A 21,773-nucleotide genomic window follows, 5' to 3' on the forward strand; every position below is an offset into this window, starting at 1 on the left:
AGCAGCTGAATCACATTCCTCATAGTGTTAGTTAGGTACATATATATACATGCAGTTAGTTTCATATTTTTCTCTGTTCCATATAATACTTTTCTGATTAGAATCAGAATTTTCAATTAATTGGTTTGTAAATCCTTGTTCTGGTGTAAGAACAACATACCCTTCAGCCATGATGAAAAGAAGATCATTAACGAAATACAGAGTGAGTACTTACTCTAAGTTGTTGCTCTAAGTAACAAAAACTATCCAAGCTATAGATGAGAAAGTTAAGTCAAAAACAAACACAAATGAGCAACACATATCGCACGAAATAAAGGCACTACAAGAAACTGTATTAGACCTACAGTGCTGGTCGATGAAAAACAACCTTATTTTCACAGGTTTATACTATGAGAAGTATGAAAACACTATGGAAAAGTTACGCGTGTTTTTGTACAAAGAACTTGGTATAGAGCACAATATTCAATTTGGAAATGTGCACCGCTTTGGAAAAAATTCTAGAAATGGTCCAAAACCTATAGTTGCAAGATTCCTTTACAGAAATGACCTCCAGCATGTACTTGAGAAAGCATATCAACTCAAGGATTCGCAATACGGAATAAAAGAACAATTTCCACAAGAAATCGAAAATAGACGACGCAAACTTTACCCAGTGATGAAAGAGGCAAAAAGGGGAGGGAACAGAGTAACCCTTGTGAGAGACAAATTGTACATTAACAATGAACTATACATATCAGAAGATAATGCGTTTACTTCAGATCTTGTAAACAATATGAATACACCAGTTATCGCACCGCAAAATACTGACAGGAGATCGAATAGTCAGGTCACCCATCAAACACCTATTCGACAAACGAACGGTCGCCCGAATAAACGTCCAAGAGCAGGTTCATCTCCAACTGAAAATAGTGGTTCATAGGAACGCCAGGGAGAACACACAACATTAAGTGAAAAAAAAACATGTTGAATTAAACAATTGTCCAAACATTTTAGAGTTAGATATATTATGTTTAAATTGTTGTGGTCTCAGGAACAGATTACAATATCCGGACTTTCAAGAACTAATTATAAAACATAGTATCGTTTGTTTTACTGAAACTAAAACTGATGACATCGATGAAATTAAATTAGATGACTATAAATTTGTTATGAAAAACAGATATAAAATTGCTAAAAGAAGGTCAGGTGGAATAGTGTTAGGTTACAAAGAAAATTTGTCAAAATATATTGAGGTTTTAGAAACTGACTGTAATTTTGTAATGTGGTTTAAAGTATGTAAAACTTATTTAAAAACCGATGATGATCTTTATTTTGGTATTGTATATGTCCCACCTGAGTACAGTCCATATTCTACAGACGATGCATTCCGACAAATTGCAAATGAATATATAGACCTCACAGCGAAAAGTATTAATGTTTGCCTGCTTGGGGATTTTAACGCACGAACGGGTAACGACGTTGATTATACAACAATGAATGATAAAGAGAGTCAAACTGAAATTTTTGGGTTTATTGAGAACGATTATGTAGTTTTAGATGAACTTAATATTCCTTTATTAAGACAAAATTTAGATAAGGTGAAAAACAGATATGGAAATATTTTATTAGAGTTTTGTCGGGCAAACTCACTTTTTATTTTAAATGGGCGAATGGGAGGTAACTCGGGAAATTTTACCTGTCGAAATGCTAGCGTTGTAGATTATGTGATCACATCTGTACATCTGTTGAGATTTGTGTACAACTTTTTTCTGTACGATTTTTCTGGATTATTTTCTGATGTACACAGTCCTATAACAGTTTCCTTTAAGAACACGTATAAAGAACATTCTGATTCTGGAAATATTTCACAAAACACAAATGAAAAAGATGAAAAAATTAAAAAGTGGAATTGGGATTTACAAAATGATTTTAAAAATAATTTGTCTCAAGAAAGAAAAGACATGATTTTTGAAAGTCTAGATCAAATTTCAAGTGATAATATTGACCAATTGAAGGTTGATACGATTTTTGATGATGTTTGTAAAATTATGCTTGATTCTGCCAGAAATACGTTTGGTATTTTCAAACCAAAGAAACGAAAAAAATTAAAACCAGTAGATAAACCCTGGTTTGATGAGGAGTGTAGATTTGCTAGGCAAAATTATAGAAAACTAAAGAGAAATATTTCATCAAAATCATCTGTTCAACATAAACAGAACTTACGACTTACGGAAAAAAAATATAAACAAATTTTAGATAAAAAAATCAATTTACATAGAAAAAAAATGATGAGTGATATGAAAAATTTAAAATCGAAAAATCCAGGAGAATTCTGGAAATTATTAAACCAAGGGAAAAGAAAACAACAACCTGATATACCTATAGAGTTCCTATTCGATTTTTTTAAAGGTCTAGATGCTGTTGATGTTGACACAGCGACCACAGATTTACCGGGTATTGACCCAGATCAACATGGGTCAAATAATAATGATATAAATCTCCCTATTACAAGGGATGAAATAATATTATGTATTAGAAAAATGAAAAATAATAAAGCATGTGGTGAAGATAGGGTTATAAATGAATATATAAAATCTACTGTTGATGTTTTTTTACCATTTTATGAAAAAGTGTTTAACATGATATTTGACACAGGTATTATACCTAGCAAATGGTTGATTGGCAATATTAAACCAGTATACAAAAACAAGGGAGATAGACTTAATCCCAAAAATTTTAGACCTATTACTATTCTAAGCTGTATGAGTAAATTATTCACTGCACTTTTGAATGAAAGAATTAAGACATTTGTCGAAAATTTTGATGTATTGAATGAAAGTCAATGTGGTTTTAGATCTGGATATAGTACGACTGACAATTTATTTACTTTGTCGGCTTTTTTTGATATTTTGAAACAAAAGAAAAAAAAGTTATTTGTAGCCTTTATAGATTTCGAAAGAGCTTTTGATACCATTTGGCGTGATGGACTCTGGTTTAAGTTGCTTACTCAACATATAAATGGGAAAATGTACAATGTAATTATACATTTATATGAAAATATAAAATCAAATATTGTATATAACAGTAATGTGTCAGACTATTTTATGTGTAACAAAGGTGTCCGCCAAGGTGAAAACTTATCCCCTATATTATTTGCATTATATTTGAATGACCTAGAACACTTTTTGGAAGACAAAAGCCTGCGGGGGCTTGAGAGTATTTCTGAGGAAATGGAGTCCAAGCTTCAAATTTATCTAAAAATGTTTGTAATCCTTTATGCAGACGACACAGTACTATTGGCAGAAAGTGCTGATGATTTACAGAAACAGCTTGATTCTTTCAGTGAATACTGTTATGTTTGGAAGCTTAAAGTTAACGTCACGAAAACTAAAGTGATGATTTTTTCTAGAGGCAGAATGCCGTCAAAATTGCATTTTGATATAGACGGAACGGACATTGAAATTGTTAAAGAATTTAACTATTTAGGCATATTATTATCTAGAACTGGTAATACTAAAATAGCACAGAAACACTTAGCAGAAAAAGCAACAAAAGCTATGTTTAATGTGTTGAAAGCAGGCCGCATGCATAATCTTTCTATTCAATGTCACTTAGATCTTTTTGATAAAGTTGTGAAACCCATACTTTTGTATGGATGTGAAATTTGGGGGCATGGTAATGTTGAAATTATAGAAAGAATCCATCTGAAATTCTGTAAACTTCTTTTGAAACTGAAAAATTCCACACCTAACTATATGGTATACGGTGAACTTGGTAGATATCCTTTGGACATTGATATTAAAATAAAAATAGTGTCATATTGGTGTAAGTTATTATCCGCTAAAGAGACTAAGCTATCTTCTATCGCATATAGACTATTAAAAACACTATTTACTGTGAATAATGTATGTACATTTTTTGTGAGTAAAGTTAAAAATATTTTGGATGAATGTGGTTTTTTAAATATTTGGATTTCTCAATGTTTTGGTAATGATATATGGTTAAAAAATGCACTTAAGTTGCGATAACAAGACCATTATAAACAGTTGTGGAATACGCAATTACAAGAGTCTACAAAAGCAGTAAATTATAGAATTTTTAAGTTAGAATTGAAGTTTGAAAAATATTTTGATATCTTGGATATGCACGAAAGTATTATTTTATGTAGATATAGAACCACAAACCACAGACTCCCAATAGAGACAGGGAGGTGGAATAATGTTAATAGAAATGATAGAAAATGTCATCTTTGTAATATTGGTAGTATTGGGGACGAATTACATTATATGCTAGAATGTCCATTTTTTAACGACAGCAGAAAATTATACCTTGATAAATATTATTTGGCTCGTGTTAACACACTAAAATTTGGAAAACTGATGAGCAAAGTAAACAAAAAGTCAGAGTTAAAAAGATTATGTAAGCTTATAAAGTGTATAAATAAACATGTGGGTCCTCCTGGCTAAAATGTATATTATTTTGAAACCACTGTATTTTATATATGTTTTGTAAATAGATGCACATTCATGTACATATTTTGCACTCTCTCTGTACCTATGTATCTGCAATGGTTATGAGAATAAAGATGATGGAGTTTCTAGTTATAGACACTAAAACTAGTAAATTAAACATAAAAACTTAACCTGCAGGCTAGATTTATAAAGAATAATCTTAAATTTATTTCAATGAATAATTTTTTGTAGCTTTGCAATATGTTTCTATCATCTAATTCATGTATTGCATATTTACACAATTTGCCTGAAACAGACCAGGCATTTTGTGTAATTTTCATTAAAAATTTCAGGCATTTAACAAAATGACTAGGGTTTTTTAGGCATTTTACAAAATGCCTAAATTTAGAAAATGCCTGTAATATATATATATAACAGTACTCGCTGCGAGACGCTCGTAAATTAAGGCTCATATTGAACATTCCGACAAAAGGGCTAATTGTTAAAAGTTTTATAAGAACAGATGTTTATATCAATTAGTATGTCCAAAGTTATATAATAAATAGTGACCTGCTTGTGATGTTAATTTGATTCATAACTTATTAGAGACTTGTTTTATCAAGAGACTTCATTTGTATAAATCTTGCAATGGGAAGCAACGTGTATGAGCAGATATCTTAAAATATTAATGACAATAGAAGATGAGCTTCGTAGCATTGTAGAGATGAAAACAAAGAAAACGCTGTGTTTTAGCGCGTAGCCTAAATCATGGTTTTATTGCAATATACACATGTAGATATTAGGGGGTTGTAAAAGCATTGAATATGCACACATTTTTGGTTTGAAGACCTTTGCGCACTATTAAATAAGTGCTTCGGTGAATGCTTTATATATGTTCCGGACCATACGAGTATTTGGACCATACGCGTATGGTCATGACATATGCGTATACTCATATGGTCCGACCATACGCGTATGATCCGTCCGTACGCGTATGGTCGGACCATATGAGTATAAAACTCGTTTGGTTATTACCGGGCCGGACCATATGGGTATTTTGACCATACAGGTATTTTGTTTTAATTACATTCAAAAGTTTCAATAATACAAAAACTTAATCTAAAAAAATTAATGATGGTTACATGACATGTAATTTTTTATAATTCAAATACTACGTAAACATTGATGCCATAGTTAGTTTTCATCTCTAATTACATACTTGTATGTAGGCTTGGGGTGACATTTTCTTCCACACAATATCATAGCTTTTTGCATTTGAAAGTATTGGCTGTGCACGATCCTTTTCATTTACGGCTTTTGTTTGCGAGTGAAAAGCTAGCTTTTTTGTAACTGCGTACAGATATATTGAGTCTTGGGTCATTCCGGTATGTCTACGGTGTTTTTAAAAAGCTATAGATCTCAAATATCGTAACATGACTGCAATACACCATAGTCACAAGACAAATTAAATAAACTATAAAATTGAGAAAGGAAATGGTGAATATGTCAAAGCGACAACCATCCGACCATAGAGCAAACAACAGCCGAAGGCAACCAATGGGTCTTCAATGTAGCGAGAATTCCCGCACCCGTAGGTGTCCTTCAGCTGGCCCCTAAAATATGCATAATAGTACAGTGATAATGGACGTCATACTGAACTCCGAATTATACACATGAAACTAAAATTTAAAATCATACAAGACTAACAAAGGCCAGAGGCTCCTGACTTGGGACAGGCGCAAAATTGCGGCGGGGTTAAACATGTTTATGAGATCTCAACCCTCCCCCTATACCTCTAGCCAATGTAGAAAAGTAAAAGAATAATATATAATAATAATATGTTACCATCCAGTGCCTTCAAGTCTTGTGTAACAGTTCAAGAATTTTTTTTTTTTTATTTTTAAGTCACTCGTAATAAAAAAAAAATCGGTAATGACCATCGGTTATGACCATCGGTATAAAATGTTTTTATTATAGTTTTCGCATAGTAAAATAAAATAAATTTAACTATGTGAAACTTCTAATTCTTATTTAGCTATTATAATATAATAATAAAATTATCTCTTTGATAGCGTCTTTTTAATGAGCTGTCATACCATATGAATAGTTTATAAGTTTAAAAAGTAAACTGTAACAGAGTGTAACAGAGCGTTAATTACCCCGACCATACGCGTATTACAAAATTTAAAAAAACATTAATATTTTTAGTTATTATTTATATATATCATGTATATCACCTGTACCACAGACTGCATAGTTATTCATCATGTTTATCATCTTTTTGAATATATGAATGCTAGCCTTAACAATTAAATAATGGTTCAAAAGTAGAGTACATTGTGTAGTATATGGACGTACAAGTAGTTGAATGCCCTATAATATAAACCAGTTGAATGTCCTATATTATAAACTATGTTCAGTGGTGTGATAGATAAGATTTGAACTTTTATATGAAAGAAAATGGCAGGTAAGGATTTCTGATTATTTATTAACAGTGTATATAAAGTGCGAATCCAGTCAGTTCATTTTCACTGTTGTATGCGAGTATGTTCATTGTAGAATAAAGGATCATGGGGAAAACTTTATTTGTTTACGTTTTGAAAATACCAACTGGAAAATAATTGATTTGAAACTAAATTTTAACATATTTTCATTATGATGTGTCTTTTTAATGTAAATTAACAGTATTAAAGTTCAAATATGTGTAATAAAAGCAACAGAACATAGAATATCAGTTATTAAAAGCGATCCATTTTCACTATAGATGCGATGAATTATCACTGTATGGCATTCATTTCTGATGTAGAATTTTCGAAAATGCGATGAATTTTTATTGTAGATTAATGTAATAATTAGACTTGTAACAAATGAAACACTTATTTGATTACTTTAATATTTATATCAATTTATAACTTGTATATGTCTATAGCAACTGGCTGACCATTTATACGTTTTCCCACAGTATTGACATGTGTGAACTGTAAACTGAAATGTTTCCCCGCAATGTTTTTTTTTCCGGTTCGTATATTGCTATGATGTCGTTATCGTCTGCGTAGTCCGAAGACCCATTTGGTTTCCGATCAACTTTAATTTAAGTGAATGAATCTATATAAATTTTAAAGAAGGTTCAATACCACAAAAGGAAGGTTGGGATAGTGTTGGGGATGATGGTTCCAACCGTTTACGAAAAAGGGGCATACAAGAAGCATGTTTTTAGTTTTAGGATAATTACTTGTGTATAAGAATTTTGATTGTTCTGAAATTGTACCACAGTGTTCAATACCACAAGTAGAATGTTAGGTTTCATTTTGGGGTTATTGTACTAACACTTTAGGAATGAAGGAACAAAAAGGGACAAAAAACAATCATGTTTGTAGTTTCCGGATAATTACTTGTATGTACGTTTTTGGATCTTTTTCGCATTATCACAAATGGAAGACTGGGATTTTGTTCGGGGATAATTGCCCCAAACATGCAGAAATAAGGGGCAAAAGAAATGGCAAAACAAACATTTTTCTAGTTTCCAGACAATATCTTGTGTTCAAGTGTATGGACCTCTCTAAAATTGTACTACAAGGTTCATTACCAGAAAGGAAAGACTGGGATTTGGTTTGATGGTTATTTATCCTGGAAGGAAAACAAAATGTTATGGGCGGGAAGAAATCTTCAGTTGCACAGTATTGAGCATACGATTTAAGATCTTCGACCATATTTACCTTGTGTCAGAAACCTATATAACGTCATAAATTTGATCACAATCCCAATTCAGATAGTATCAAGCTTTAATAATATGTCCAAATTTGCCCCAACTGTTCAGGGTTCGATTTCTGCGGTCAGCGAAGCATTTTTAATGTTTTACTATAAAACGAGCAGATGTGATTAAAAGTTCCTGTTGCTTACTTCATATGGTAAGCTATGCCAGCATAGGCGTATCCAGGTGGGCCTTGGAAAATTTTGGTTGATTATATAGGGAATCACTGAAGCATGACTTGAGCCCCCCCCCCCTTTTTAGGTCAGCCATCGGGCCCGCCTTACAAAAAGTTCTGCATCCGCCACTGCCCAGTTCTGCTTTTGAAGTGTTTGGAACAATGAGTACAAATCAGGCTTTCTCCATGCTATCAGTTGTTATGCTTATTGAGAAGTCTTAAAATTTTATATCACACTGGTCACATTTGTTTAACCCATTAGTGTGGATGTTCTTATGCCTGGGAAAACTAGCTACCCATTTTGTCTTGAAAGGACAATACGTGCATTGGTATGAAGACCCCTCCTTAACTTTAGTTCTTTTTTTCTGTGATTCATCTTCACTTGCCTCCCCTATTGTTGAGCCCCCAAATGCTCAGCATCCATATTCTGAAGGAAAGATAGTTTTTAGCTCGATTGTTGCTTGCATGTTCTTTACTGTATAAAATGAAACGACAATGTGACATATATTATCCAAAGTCATTAAAGCTTGAAATGCAAGTCAAGTTGTGTAGGGCAAACTTTATCTGTCAAAAACGTATACTGATAAAGTTACATTGGAACATGATGTGTTGTACAGCACCCTTGAGACTACCGCAGAGGTCGATACCTGAACAGTTTGGGGTAAGTATGTACACAACATTCAAGCTAGACTTCATTTTTGATGAAATTAAAAAATGTTGAATTTCGGACCCTTTGGGCCTCAATGTGGACCATTTCGATATTTTGGCTCAAAATACCAAAATCCCAAATTTAAAAAACACGGTTAGATTCAGCATTCCAAAGTACCCCAAATATTCAACTGTTGTTGAAATCCAAAAGAATTTATTTCTTGACAGTTTGGACCCCACAAACTTGTTAAATGGGCCAAAAATTAAAAAAATAATAATAAACACAATCATGTATTGATTCAGCCTACCAAAGAACCTTAAATTTTATTTTGGACCTTGTGGGCCAATTTAAAACCGGACTCAAAATCAAAAATCTTACTTCGAAACCTCATAGAAATTGGTCAAGACGTGATTTATAAAAAAAATATTAGAAAGTATTGTTGTTTGTATCCCCTTTTATCCCATTCTATTTCGATAGACATGCGAGATGTACGTATTCAGTGATAAAGTTTCAATGCATTGGATAAATATAACTACACTTTAAATAAAGATTCTGATGAATTTTTTCGTCTGTTTATTTACCATATTTTACAGTGAAAATGGTATTTTAGGATCCGCACTTTACATACACTGATTAAGGTCTTATGAACAACGATAAAACGAACAGTTGATCCCTTAAATAGTTTGTTTAACCACTGAACGTATGTATGTACTGCTTGATTCAACTTTCTTGTCCAATTTCACTCCCTTCACTAAACCAAACTTGACATTCACCTATGTTAAACCGACTACCTTTTGATTTGCAAAACAACCATTTTGTAAAAGCAGGAGTTTTGTACATATGTATTGAATATCGTATACTGTATAAATACACTCGGAGTAATAAAAAATCCGAGGCTTTGTCTGAGAACACTGTTTTGGACGTTTTTATACTAAAATTGTGCATACCCAATTATCCCTACGACCCATATACGATCAGGTCGATTTGGTCTGGTCAAGATCAGACTGAGATCGTGAAAACGTTGATTTGGTCTAGCTAGTCGAGTAAAGATCGTGAATGGATCGGAATTATCGAACAAGTATTCATTTTGTTGTCAGGATGGAGTCCTGATGGGATCGTGAATTGTCGAGTAAAGGTCGTGTACAGTCGTATGGCGGTCGAGTAGAAGTCGTAAACAAGCCATAACAAGAAGTTGGTTGAGCTTGGTCGTGGAAATTTGGACAATCGGGTTCATCGAGTTGATCTGATCGGCAGTGTGAACCTAGCTTAAAAGAGCTTAAGTAAGGGTTGTTAATTTTAATATTTGGCTTTAGTTCGATCGTGGTTAGCGATATAGAGGTAATGCAACCTCTATTGTTTTTACCCTAGCAGATATAAATGAAGCAGTTCATTAATGAACAGCCATACTCTGTGACGAATTTTACTTAATGGAGTAAGCAAGTAGGAATTTTCAAATGACGCTGTCGGAAACGTTTCTCTGAGCTTCACCGCTGTAGCTTCTTTCTCGTCGTATTTGACGTAAGTTTGGAAACAACACTCTGAGATATGTGCTAAAGGGATTCTCCAAAACTTCTATTCAGACTTGCATAACCATCCGCATAAATGTGTTGGAAGATGAATAACATCGTTTCTATAATAGTCCAACACAGTATTTAAAAGTTCTGGATTTCTATCAAAGTAAAACTGTTCATGTTCCTTACTATAAAATTCGGATGATATTGTTAATGAACTCAACAGTGTATCAGGATATTTCTGAAGAGTTGAGAGTTTCGTCTGAAAAAATGTCCCACCAACGTTAATGTATACACACTTCATGTCGCAAAACACAACTCAAAGTTGATTTTTTTAATGCTCAATGTTCGTCCAATAGGGAATTTGATCCAATCGGCTGAGTTTTATATGTCCTGAATGTTTTTAAACAATTATTGCTTATGTTGATTAAAAAAAATATAGAAATATAATTTCAAAGAAGATTTTGTCCTGATTGCTATTCTTAATTGAATTATGTCAAAAGCCACATATTCCCGTCCAACAAATCCAATATATATAAGTTACTAACGAGATCTACAAGATCTAACGGGACTGTTCAAACTGATTTTTTTTAACCACTCAATTTAACGAAAACATAAATGTTTCTGTTTTCAAAACATGTTTGTAAATGTGTGGGTTACTGAATGGAAGACGCCCAAAAAACGGCTTATAAAGTCAATTAGTCATTCATTAAAAATGAATATTGTTCTTTCTATTAATATAAATATCATCATTGTCCGATCTTATATAGTACTAATCGGATTAGTGTTCTCAGGCCAAACGTCGTTAATTAGGAAATTGCTTTTTCGAAGTTGAAGAGTATAAGACTGACTTTGGTTTATTCCTCGAATGCCTACACCTTTTGATCTGCCGACAAAATACAGGTAAAAAATTGTAGGCATTCAATGAATCGTATCTTATTAAATCAAGTGTAGTAAAAAAAAAACAGTTATTGTATTCTGTGCAGTTAAGCTGAGATTCGCAATTAAAATTAAAGTAATATTTTTATTTTCGTGTTTGATTGCAATACATTATCATTTTGTATTTGTTCTGTATGTATATAATTAAGGAATGCTTAAAAAAAAACCTGTACTTTGACAGCTCAGTGAATGTAAATGAAAGATGACTAAAATAAGGATTTTTTTTTCGCATTCAATTGATCATATAAACAAGCATAGTTTTATGAAACAAGATAAGAAACAAGAGGCTCTCATGAGCCTGAATCGCTTACCTGTAACTTTTTGCTTAACTCTTTCATCAATGATTATTTTTGCTTTATAATATATATTAATAGGTAGCTTAAAAATTCCACTTACATGTTCTTTGTATCTGTCATATTTTCTTCAAAAGCAAAAACATGCATTTTACCCCTATGTTCCATTTTAGCCATAGTGACTATGTTTCTTGACGTACATGGGAATAGATACAAAATTTATACTAGATACTCTGAAACTCTTTCAGCCCAAGTTTGGCTGAAATTGATTCAGCACTTTCAAAGAAGAAGATTTGTTTAAAATAAGCAAACTAGATGAACAAATTGTGAAAAATTGTCTTTAAAAGGCAATAACTCCTTAAGGGGTCAATTGGCAATTTTGGTCATCATGGTCATTAAACTTATTTGTAGATCTTACTTTGCTGAACATTTTTGCTGTTTACAGTTTATCTTTATCATTAATAATATTCAAGATAATAACCAAAAACTAAAAAAATTTCCTTAAAATTACCAATTTAGTGGCAGCAACCCAACAATGGGTTATTAGATTCATCTGAAAATTTCAGGGCTGATAGAACTTAATGAACATCTTTAAACATGTCAGATTTGCTCTAAATGCTTTGGTTTTTGAGATATAAGCGAAAAAACTGCATTTTACCCCTATGTTATATTTTTAGCCATGGAGGCCATGTTTTTTGGTGAAACAGACAATAAAACACTAACCTTATTCTAGATACCCTAAGGATCATTCAGCCTAAGTTTGGTTGGAATTGGTTCTGTAGTTTCAGAGAAAAAGATGTTTGAAATAGTTTACACCGGACGGACGACGACGACGACTACGGACGACGCCAAGTGATGGCAAAAACTCATCGTTCATTCGGAACGGTGAGCTTAAAAAACACATAAATATCGAAACACAAATAAAGAATTACTTGGCATGAGTAGAGTGTTATCCAGTCCAATACTTCAGACACAATTTCACATAAAATTGAGAATGGAAACGGGGAATGTGTCAAAGAGAAAACAATCCGACCAAAGAGCAGAAAACAACACAAGGCCACCAATGAGTCTTCAAAACAGTGAGAAATCCCACACCCGGAGGCGGGCTTCAGATAGCCCCTAAACAAAAATGTGTTATATTTCAGCAAAAATGGACGTCACACTAAACTTAGAAACATATAAATGAACCAAAAAAAAAAAAAAAAAAACCATACAAGACTAACAATGGCCAGATGTTCCTGACTTGGGACTGGCGCGAAAATGCGGCGGGGTTAAACATGTTTTGTGAGATCTCTACCCTCCTCTATACCTCTAGCCACTGTAGAATAAACATACACCCAAAAAAAACGGACAGTTAAACTCAGTTTAAAAATAGTCTGAGAACAATGTTATAATAGGTAACAATGAAACTTTTCATTACATATACGATATGTATAAGATAATAACTATCACTGGAAGTTCACCAATAAAATGTTCACCCTTTTTTTCCCTGCTTACAAGCTTTAGTAACCATATAACCTCATGTCTTCAATTTTTTTTTTTATAAAACTACCAAATGCAAAAAGAATGATGCTTTGAAACACCCAAGATATATGTTTATGACTCAGAAATCTGTTTATGCAATGAAATGTAGGATTATCTTCATACAACTGTCAAATTCAAAGGAATATTTTTTCGACTTTTTTTTGTTGTTTGAAACCGGATGTGACGTCCTATTATTTGGTGGTATTACACCTAAAACTGAACTGTCGAAATCCATCCGTTCTATGTTGGAGAGTAAATCTTCAATTTCTCTCTGTTTTCCCTTCCGTAAAACATATGCTTTCCATTTGCTGCATACTGTAGTTGCTGAAATCTTGTAAAGGCCTCTAAAGATCTTCTAGAGCATTAAACAAAACATCTCTGGCTTCTTCTACTGGCACCGATGGCAATTAATACAACATCCCGTTGTTACAATAATTTTGCAATTTAATCTGGCATCGGATTAACTTGTGAGTCGTTGAATCAATAATTGAATTCGGCATTCAAAATATTATAATAAGACACATTTGAAATAAATAAATATACAATTTAATTTGAATTTTAACATAACTAGGATTTTAAATTGTATATTTATCTGTTTCAAATATCCCAGGCGACTTAACAGAAACAAACTCTTAATTTGGGGAGACTAGCTAGTTGCAATGCCCAGAATGGTATGAGGCATTTCTGTCGTTGGTGCGAACATTTCTGTCGATATAGAACGGAATCGACTGACGCCTATTTACTAGGAAAGGTTTTTTTTTTAATAAAGAAAAGGATTAAGTGCCAGTCTGCCTAAGAATCAGGCAGTGTTGAAAACATGATTAAAAAAAACCCACCCTATTTGACATTGATTTCAGTTCATAATATGTAGTTATGCACAAAAATAACATTCATTTCCATTTTCTGTTCTGGTAATAGAAGATACAATTTGGTTGAAATGCACTAGAAATTAACAAAAAAGGGGAGATAACTCTGTAATTTGCTATCATTCTAACCAATTTTCTAACCAAGTTATTTGATATAACCAGACACACACAAACAAAAGACCAATTATTTTTAACTCAGGATGATGGTTAGTATTAAATAGCATGATTAGCTCGGTGGGTTTTTTCTAATCATGTTTTAATTTTTACCTAAATTGCCTGATTCTTACAAAGACTGGCACTTAAGTAACAATACGAGATAAAGAATAATTTGAACGTTAAAAGAATAATTAAATAAAACATACATTTTCAATCAATTTCAAAATATTTAAACAGCAATACTTTTTTCAACATAATTTCCGATTAATATCAATAATACTGATGATCTAATTTTTTTCTAATTTTTCGAAGTTTTGGAGTTCACAATTTGACTAGTCAGCTTTAATTCGAGCTTATATATAGCAGTACTCGTTGAATTTATGGCAACGTCACATTTTTGGTAATGTTAGCAGAATATCGAACTGTCCGACACAAAGGCTAAGTTTTATAAGAACAGATGTTTATATCAATTAGTATGTCCAAAGTTATATATACATGGAAAAAAGTATTGCAACACCTTGATTTTTTAAAACTTGAAAAATCAGCCTCTTTTTTAGGATGAAATATAATAAAATATGTGTATAATATTATTGAAACATAGTTTATGATAACGTTGGCATTGAAACGAACAAAAAATGTTTGAAACAAAATGATTTATATAACCACAATTTTAATAACAAAATGAAGTGTTTTTTGTACAAAAAAAATGCATTTTACAACTTTTACTGTAGTCGAACTTTACAATGTCAGACATTTCAAAATTAATGACTGTTCACATCATGGTTGATCGTTATACGCCAAAGAATTAGTACTTTGTGCGCAGCCTCCATTCAAACGGATAATCGCATCTTAACGTCTTCTGATTCCTGCCTTAAATCGACTAATTTGTTGCTAAAGTAGCGGCAACCATTTCTGATGAAGGGCATTGTTTATTTCATGATGTGTTTGAACTGGTATGTCCTTTGGCGCACTTTCCGCCCAATAGTGTCCCATATATGCTCGATATGGTTCAAATCCGGTCTACGATCGGGTCAAGGAAGATGAACCGAATTCCATTTGAACATTGGATCTTCCTCCACGATGCTAATTTCCAACTTCTGCGAGCTCTGCACAACATTGGATACGGAAAACTGTGTGTCTGCTCGTAAGCAAAGGTCTCCGAAATGATCTTATCGCACGATAACCAGTAGGGATGAGTTGATCTCGAACAGTTCTTGTTAAAAGGTTCCTGTATGGCAACCAATCTCTTTTTAGGATTGTCTTGTATGCAATTGGTTTACTGCTGACCAACCTTCAGTATGCTTGATTTTCTCTAGCAAATGGTATAGGGGGTCTTCATTATCTCGGAAGGTCTTTAGCAGCGTTTATTGCCTCATTTTTATTCTCAAAATGGCTTATAGTGGAATGGTGATGACCAACAATACGTGCAGTTTTTACAGCGACTCTTATGCTGATAATCTGCCATCTTGCTGCAGTTAAGAGTTGTCAAGGACCCATTACAAGGTGTCAATCACATAAATTTAAAAACTTGATTATTTAAAGTGTTGAAAACAATGAGGATAAAAACATCTGTTTTGATGTTTACGGGTACAGTAGCTGCATGTGCAGATAAAAACTTATCGAGTCGATACTTATTGATTAAACTCAGGTGATACTTAAATAATGTTTAACTTGTTCTATTTTACCAAATTATATAAAAAAAAAAATAAAAAGTATTTTTTTAATTTCAATTTCAATTTGGTGTTGCAATACTTTTTTCCATGTGTATATAATAAGTATTGACCCGCTTTTGATGTTAATTAGATTCATAACTCATTAGAGACTTGTTCTATCAAGAGATTGTTAATATTTCAATTGTATAAATCTTGCAATGCGAAGGAAAGTGTCTGAGCAGATATCTTAAATTATTAATGACAAAAGAAGATGAAAATTCATAGCATTGAAGAAATTAAAAAAAAAAGAAAACGCCTTGTTTAAAAAAAAAAAAAAAAATTGAAATTAGCGATTGACAAGTTTTGAACACAACAATCTTTATTTGACTATCAAAATAAATCTACCCTGTCATACTGCGATCTGTCAACTCTTAAAATTGGAACAGTTCACAAGCTGTGGTCCTCAATAATTGAAAGGAATATCAAAGATGTATGCTCTGGTGGTATGAAAGCTCGTTTAATCACAGGTAAATACATGTAAATCTAATCCGTGGGGTGTCATATGGAACTCTTTACAAAAAATAAAAGGCATTAAATATGCACACATGTTTGGTCTTAAGACCTTTGCGCACTATATGATATGTGCTTTGGTGAATGCTTTACTTAAAAAAAAAAAAAAAAAAAAAAATTAAACAGGAATATTGTTAGTTATATATACCTTAACAACAGGCTGCATAGATATTCATTATGTTTATGATGTTTATGAATATACAAATGCTAGCCGTATCAAACTTAAATAATAGTTCAACAGTAGAGTTCATTGTGTAGTAAATGGACGTACATGTAAATAAATGCCCTATATTATAAACTATGTTCAGTGGTGTGATAGAAAAGATTTGAACTTTTATATAAAAGAAAATGGCAGGTGAGGATTTCTAATAATGCATTAAGGTCTTACAAACAGTGATAAAACGAACAGTTATTCTTATTAGTTTGTTTTTAGATGCCACTGAACCTCTCCGTGTACATTGTACCATGTGTTCTGCTAGAAACAACTTTCTTGTCCAGTTTCCCTTAACTAGACCCAAAACTTGACATCTAATTAGTATGTTAATCCAATACCTCTGAATGCCACCTGTTTTGCAAAACAACCATATTGAATAGTCGTGGTTTCGTTCGTATATAGCATATCGTATATAAATACAGAACCACGTACGGGTTGGAATAATAAAAGAAATCCGAGGCATTGTCTGAAGTCATTTGTATGGTTTTGTGCACAATTAAAAAGTGTCTTGAAAGGTACAAAGTACGAACATTTTGTTATGAATGAATTGTTTTTAAGTTTTGTTATTGAAACTAAAGACGTCAGTAAATACAGATAGATCAACATTTGATAAATGTAACTTATTTAAACGGTGTTTTTTCTGTCTGTTTATGACGCCATTACACTGAATCCATACACTACATAATTGTTGATGTGGTTCATAAGTGTTTCTCGTTTCTTGTTTTGAATATACATGTAGATTATACCGTTGGTTTTATTATTTTTGGGCCCCTAATAGCTTGCTGTTCTGTGTGAGCCAAGGCTCCGTGTTGAAATTATACTTTGACCTATTATGATTTATCTTAAAAGACATTATAAATTGTGAATTGAATGGAGAGTTGTCTCATTAGCATTATTCATACCACATCTTCTTATATCCATCACCACAATATTCATTCAGTTCTGGTACTTCTTTGTCATGTCACTGAAACGAATGATGATCTCATGAATCAATTGCAGACTTCAAGTCTCTCTTTTATCAACATACTAGAAACCAAATTATTTTCACGGGTATTTAATTTCGCGTATTAATCGATCTAGTCCACTCTACGGCTATTTAATTTCGCGATTTTCTAATTCACTTGATGTAGTTTAATAAGAACACATCTAAGTCTTACATATTCTTGTAGATTTATATTCGCCAAAACCAAAGCATTTAGAGCAAATCTGACATGGGTATAATTGTCTATTAGGTCAAGATCTATCTGCCCTGAAATTTTCAGACAAATCAGACAACCCGTTGTTGGGTTGCTGCCCCTGAATTGGTAATTTTAAGAAAAAATTTGCAGCTTTCGGTTATTATCTTATATATTATTATAGATAGAGATAAACTGTAAACAGCAATAATGTACAGTAAAGTTAGATCTACAAATAAGTCAACATGACCAAAATTGGAGTTATTGCCCTTTATAGTCAATTTTTAATCATTTTTCAAAAATTTTAGTATTCTTTTAAAAAAAATCTTCTCCTCTGAAACTACTGGAACCAATTTAACCATTCTTGGCCACAATCATCTTTGGGGTATTAAGTTAAAAAAATGTGTGGCATGACCCGGCCAACCAACCAAGACGGCCGCCATGGCTAAAAATAGAACATAGGGGTAAAATGTAGATTTTGGCTTATAGCTCTGAAACCAAAGCATTTAGAGCAAATCTGACGCGAGTAAAATTGTCTATTAGGTTAACATCTATCTGCCCTGAAATTTTCAGACAAATCAGACAACCCGTTGTTGGGTTGCTGCCACCAAATTAGTAATTTTAAGAAAAATTTTGCAGTTTTTGGTTATTATCTTGAATATTATTATGGATGGAGATAAACTGTAAACAGCAATAATGTTCAGCAAAGTAAGATCTACAAATTAGTCAAACATGACCAATATTGTCAGTTGACCCCTTAAGGAGTTATTGCCCTTTATAGTCAATTTTTAACAATTTTCATAAATTTTTGTAAATTTTTAGAAAATTATTTTCCACTGTAATTACTGGGCCAAGTTCATTATAGATAGAGATAACTGTAGCAACAAGAATGTTCAGTAAAGTAAGATCTACAAACACATCATCATCACCAAAACACAAAGTCATGAATTTATGTGTCCATTGTTTAATATGCACATAGACCAAGGTGAGCGACACAGACTCTTGAGAGCCTCTAGTTTGTCTTCCTTGTGTATCCCAATTTTGTTTTTTTTTTCTCAATGTATCAGTGAGAAGCTTAATGTGATCAATGTTTAATTATTTAAATTTAATAGAATTGGGATTTACAAATTCCTCGCCTAGTGTCATTCTTTACCATCAGCGCTGCAATGGACCTTGTTGAAGTGACTGTTTCAATTTGCTCGCATGTTTGTATTAATAAAGCGCAGGTAACTGAATATCTTTGAACCTGTAGATCTAAATCACGTGGCTATTTCAATCTTCCTTGTTTCAAAAGTGAAGAGTACAGAATATACATTGATTTCTTTCATCTAGTGTTCCACAACTTTGCTCGGTGGTTTGAAGTATAAGGCATCATAGCCTTGTACAGAAATAGACAAACAAGATTAATCGTCAGAATGAACTTAGTCTTATCGGGGCTTTTATAGCTGACTATGCGGCATGGGCTTTGCTCATTGTTGAAGGCCGTACGGTGACCTATAGTTGTTAATGTCTGTGTCATTTTGGTCTTTTGTGGATAGTTGTCTCATTGGCAATCATACCACATCTTCTTTTTTATATTAATTAAAAAAAGCAATGCCAACATATTCATGATATTAAACTTTACACAATGTAATGTATGTGAATTACAAAGTTTGTTTTTCAAAGAAAATCTAAACACTTATTCAACACAGTCATACTTCATTCCTACAGCTTAACAACGCCTCCCCTTTAAACGTTTATGGTTACTTTTTTGAACATGAATTATACACATCTTAAGGATTCTCTCATGATTTTTATCAAACTGTGTGGTAACATCTTTTGTCTCAGGTTTGGTCTTAGATGACAAAATCAAATGCAAACAAACAGTTATATTGTATTCTTTTTTCATCAATCGTGAATTGGGCAAAAGGTGCTGCCTCAATGAAAGTTCAAAGGGACGCACAACATACCAAATGCACATTCACAGTCATAATTCAAAAAAAATATTCAACCCCATGACAAAACAAACCAAAAGAAAGCAACTCAGAAAACTAAAAACTGAGCAACAAGACCCCCACTCCACATCTTAAAGAACCTGAAGGGTAAGCATATCCTGCGTCACGCTCGATGTCGTAATTGCTACATTTGAACGTAAAACCACACAAATATGATTGTTCATTTGATTTTTACTATTAGTCTTTCTTAGCGTCTAACATTGACAGGTTCTTTTGTAAGCTTTTACAGTGGTTTTGTTTTTGCAGAACACTTCGCCAAAAGAGAAAAAGAAGTCCTCAATGGAAACATCACACCAGATGCCTTGATAGATTATTATGATAATTGGGCAGACAACGGATATGATGAGGTATTTAACATATTATTAAGAACTTTGGAAGCTTGTCACCATAAAAAAAGTCAGCGAAAATTTTGGTTAATCTTCGAAATGACAATATTATCCGTATCATTTTAGTAAAGATGTATTGTTCAATATTGTATAAATTTCACATTCAAGATATATATTGACGTTTGTACATATTGTTTTATAAGTTGTATTTTGTTCATTCGTTAATTGTTTAACTACAAGAATCTTATAAACTTTATTGCAAAAAGTGAACTCTGACGGGTTAAAATGCAAACATAATATGCACAAGTGACAAGAAACATATAATACATGATAATTGTTTCAAACAAATGATACGCTATTCAAAATAACGTACACGCGAACGAATAAAGATAATATCTAGAACTTTAAAAATTGAGAAATTAATACACCGCAAACGTTTTTCTCTTCCTAGGAAGTTTCACCACAGGTTTATCGAGGACCACAGATGACCGCTGAAAAAGTAGCTTCTCTGTTTGATACATCTGCACGTGACAACACAGAAATTCTTGATATTGGTGCCGGAACTGGCCTTTTGGCGACACAGGTTTGTCAAACCAACAAGTCAAAACATGATTTACTCAATTAAGCCATTTTTTGGCTGCTGTCTCAAATGTGTTCGAGTACCTGGTCTTTAAATGCTTAATTGTACACTTATCATATTTTTATGTGTTTAATCTTTTTTATGAACACTGGTGTTAAAATGATAATCGTAACTGGAATTACGAAGATCTTCATATAGCGACGGCAGAAATGGGTAAAATCTTTTTCAGTCATTTTTCTCAAATGTAGCCTGTTTTGTCAATAGTTGCTCAGCTGCAAGGTTTTTCTATACCATCATGACCATTAGATCATATTTGAATCGTAACGGTGCACTATAATTGTCTAAGCGCTTAGAAAAATTCGGGATGATAATCGTAACTCGAAAAAAAAGATAATCGTAATTCCGGTAATACAAATTGAGAAGATAATCGTAACTGGATAGTTACGGACGCCATCACGAGTTGGTTGACCGTTATGGAATAACCGTTTCACAGACGATATCGGATATGTTCCTTACGTCGTAACTACAATCTCCTTCCCTTTTATGAATGTGATCTACCGAATTAGACTACTTACCAGATTTGTTATAACATGAGCAACACGACGGGTGCCACATGTAAAGCAGGATCTGCGTACCCTCCCGGAGCACCTGAGATCACCCCTAGTTTTTCGTGGGGTTCGTGTTGCTTATTCTTTAGTTTTCTATGTTGTGTCATCTGTACTATTGTTTGTCTGTTTGTCTTTTTCATTTTTAGCCATGGCGTTGTTTGTCTGTTTGTCTTTTTCATTTTTAGCCATGGCGTTGTCAGTTTATTTTCAATTTACTAGTTTGACTGTCCCTCTGGTATCTTTCGTTCCTCTTTTGACCCCAACAAGGTCCATTCTGATAGCATATGACGAAACTATGCTGATGAATTAATCACGAAAACGTACCAACATCTTATGACATTTCTTTTGAGTTCTAACGAA

General features: G+C 32.9%; 1 protein-coding gene across 3 annotated transcripts in view; it reads left to right on the forward strand.

Moving 5' to 3' along the window:
- LOC143075908 (methyltransferase-like protein 27) overlaps nt 1–21,773 on the forward strand; it is a 53,683-nt gene that overhangs the window by 25,514 nt on the left and 6,396 nt on the right. Inside the window, exons 1-3 of one of the 3 annotated variants that reach the window (XM_076251492.1) lie at nt 6,865–6,897; nt 20,146–20,246; nt 20,677–20,808. In XM_076251492.1, the coding sequence (XP_076107607.1) occupies nt 6,891–6,897; nt 20,146–20,246; nt 20,677–20,808 (240 nt within the window). In that variant the 5' untranslated portion in view covers nt 6,865–6,890. Of the gene's footprint in view, nt 1–6,864; nt 6,898–16,844; nt 16,872–20,145; nt 20,247–20,676; nt 20,809–21,773 lie in introns of those variants that run through there. The other 2 variants (XM_076251490.1, XM_076251491.1) reach the window with 2 other exon arrangements.

The sequence above is a fragment of the Mytilus galloprovincialis genome, chromosome 5 (genome assembly GCF_965363235.1).
Source record: "Mytilus galloprovincialis chromosome 5, xbMytGall1.hap1.1, whole genome shotgun sequence".
Lineage (NCBI taxonomy): Eukaryota > Metazoa > Mollusca > Bivalvia > Mytilida > Mytilidae > Mytilus > Mytilus galloprovincialis.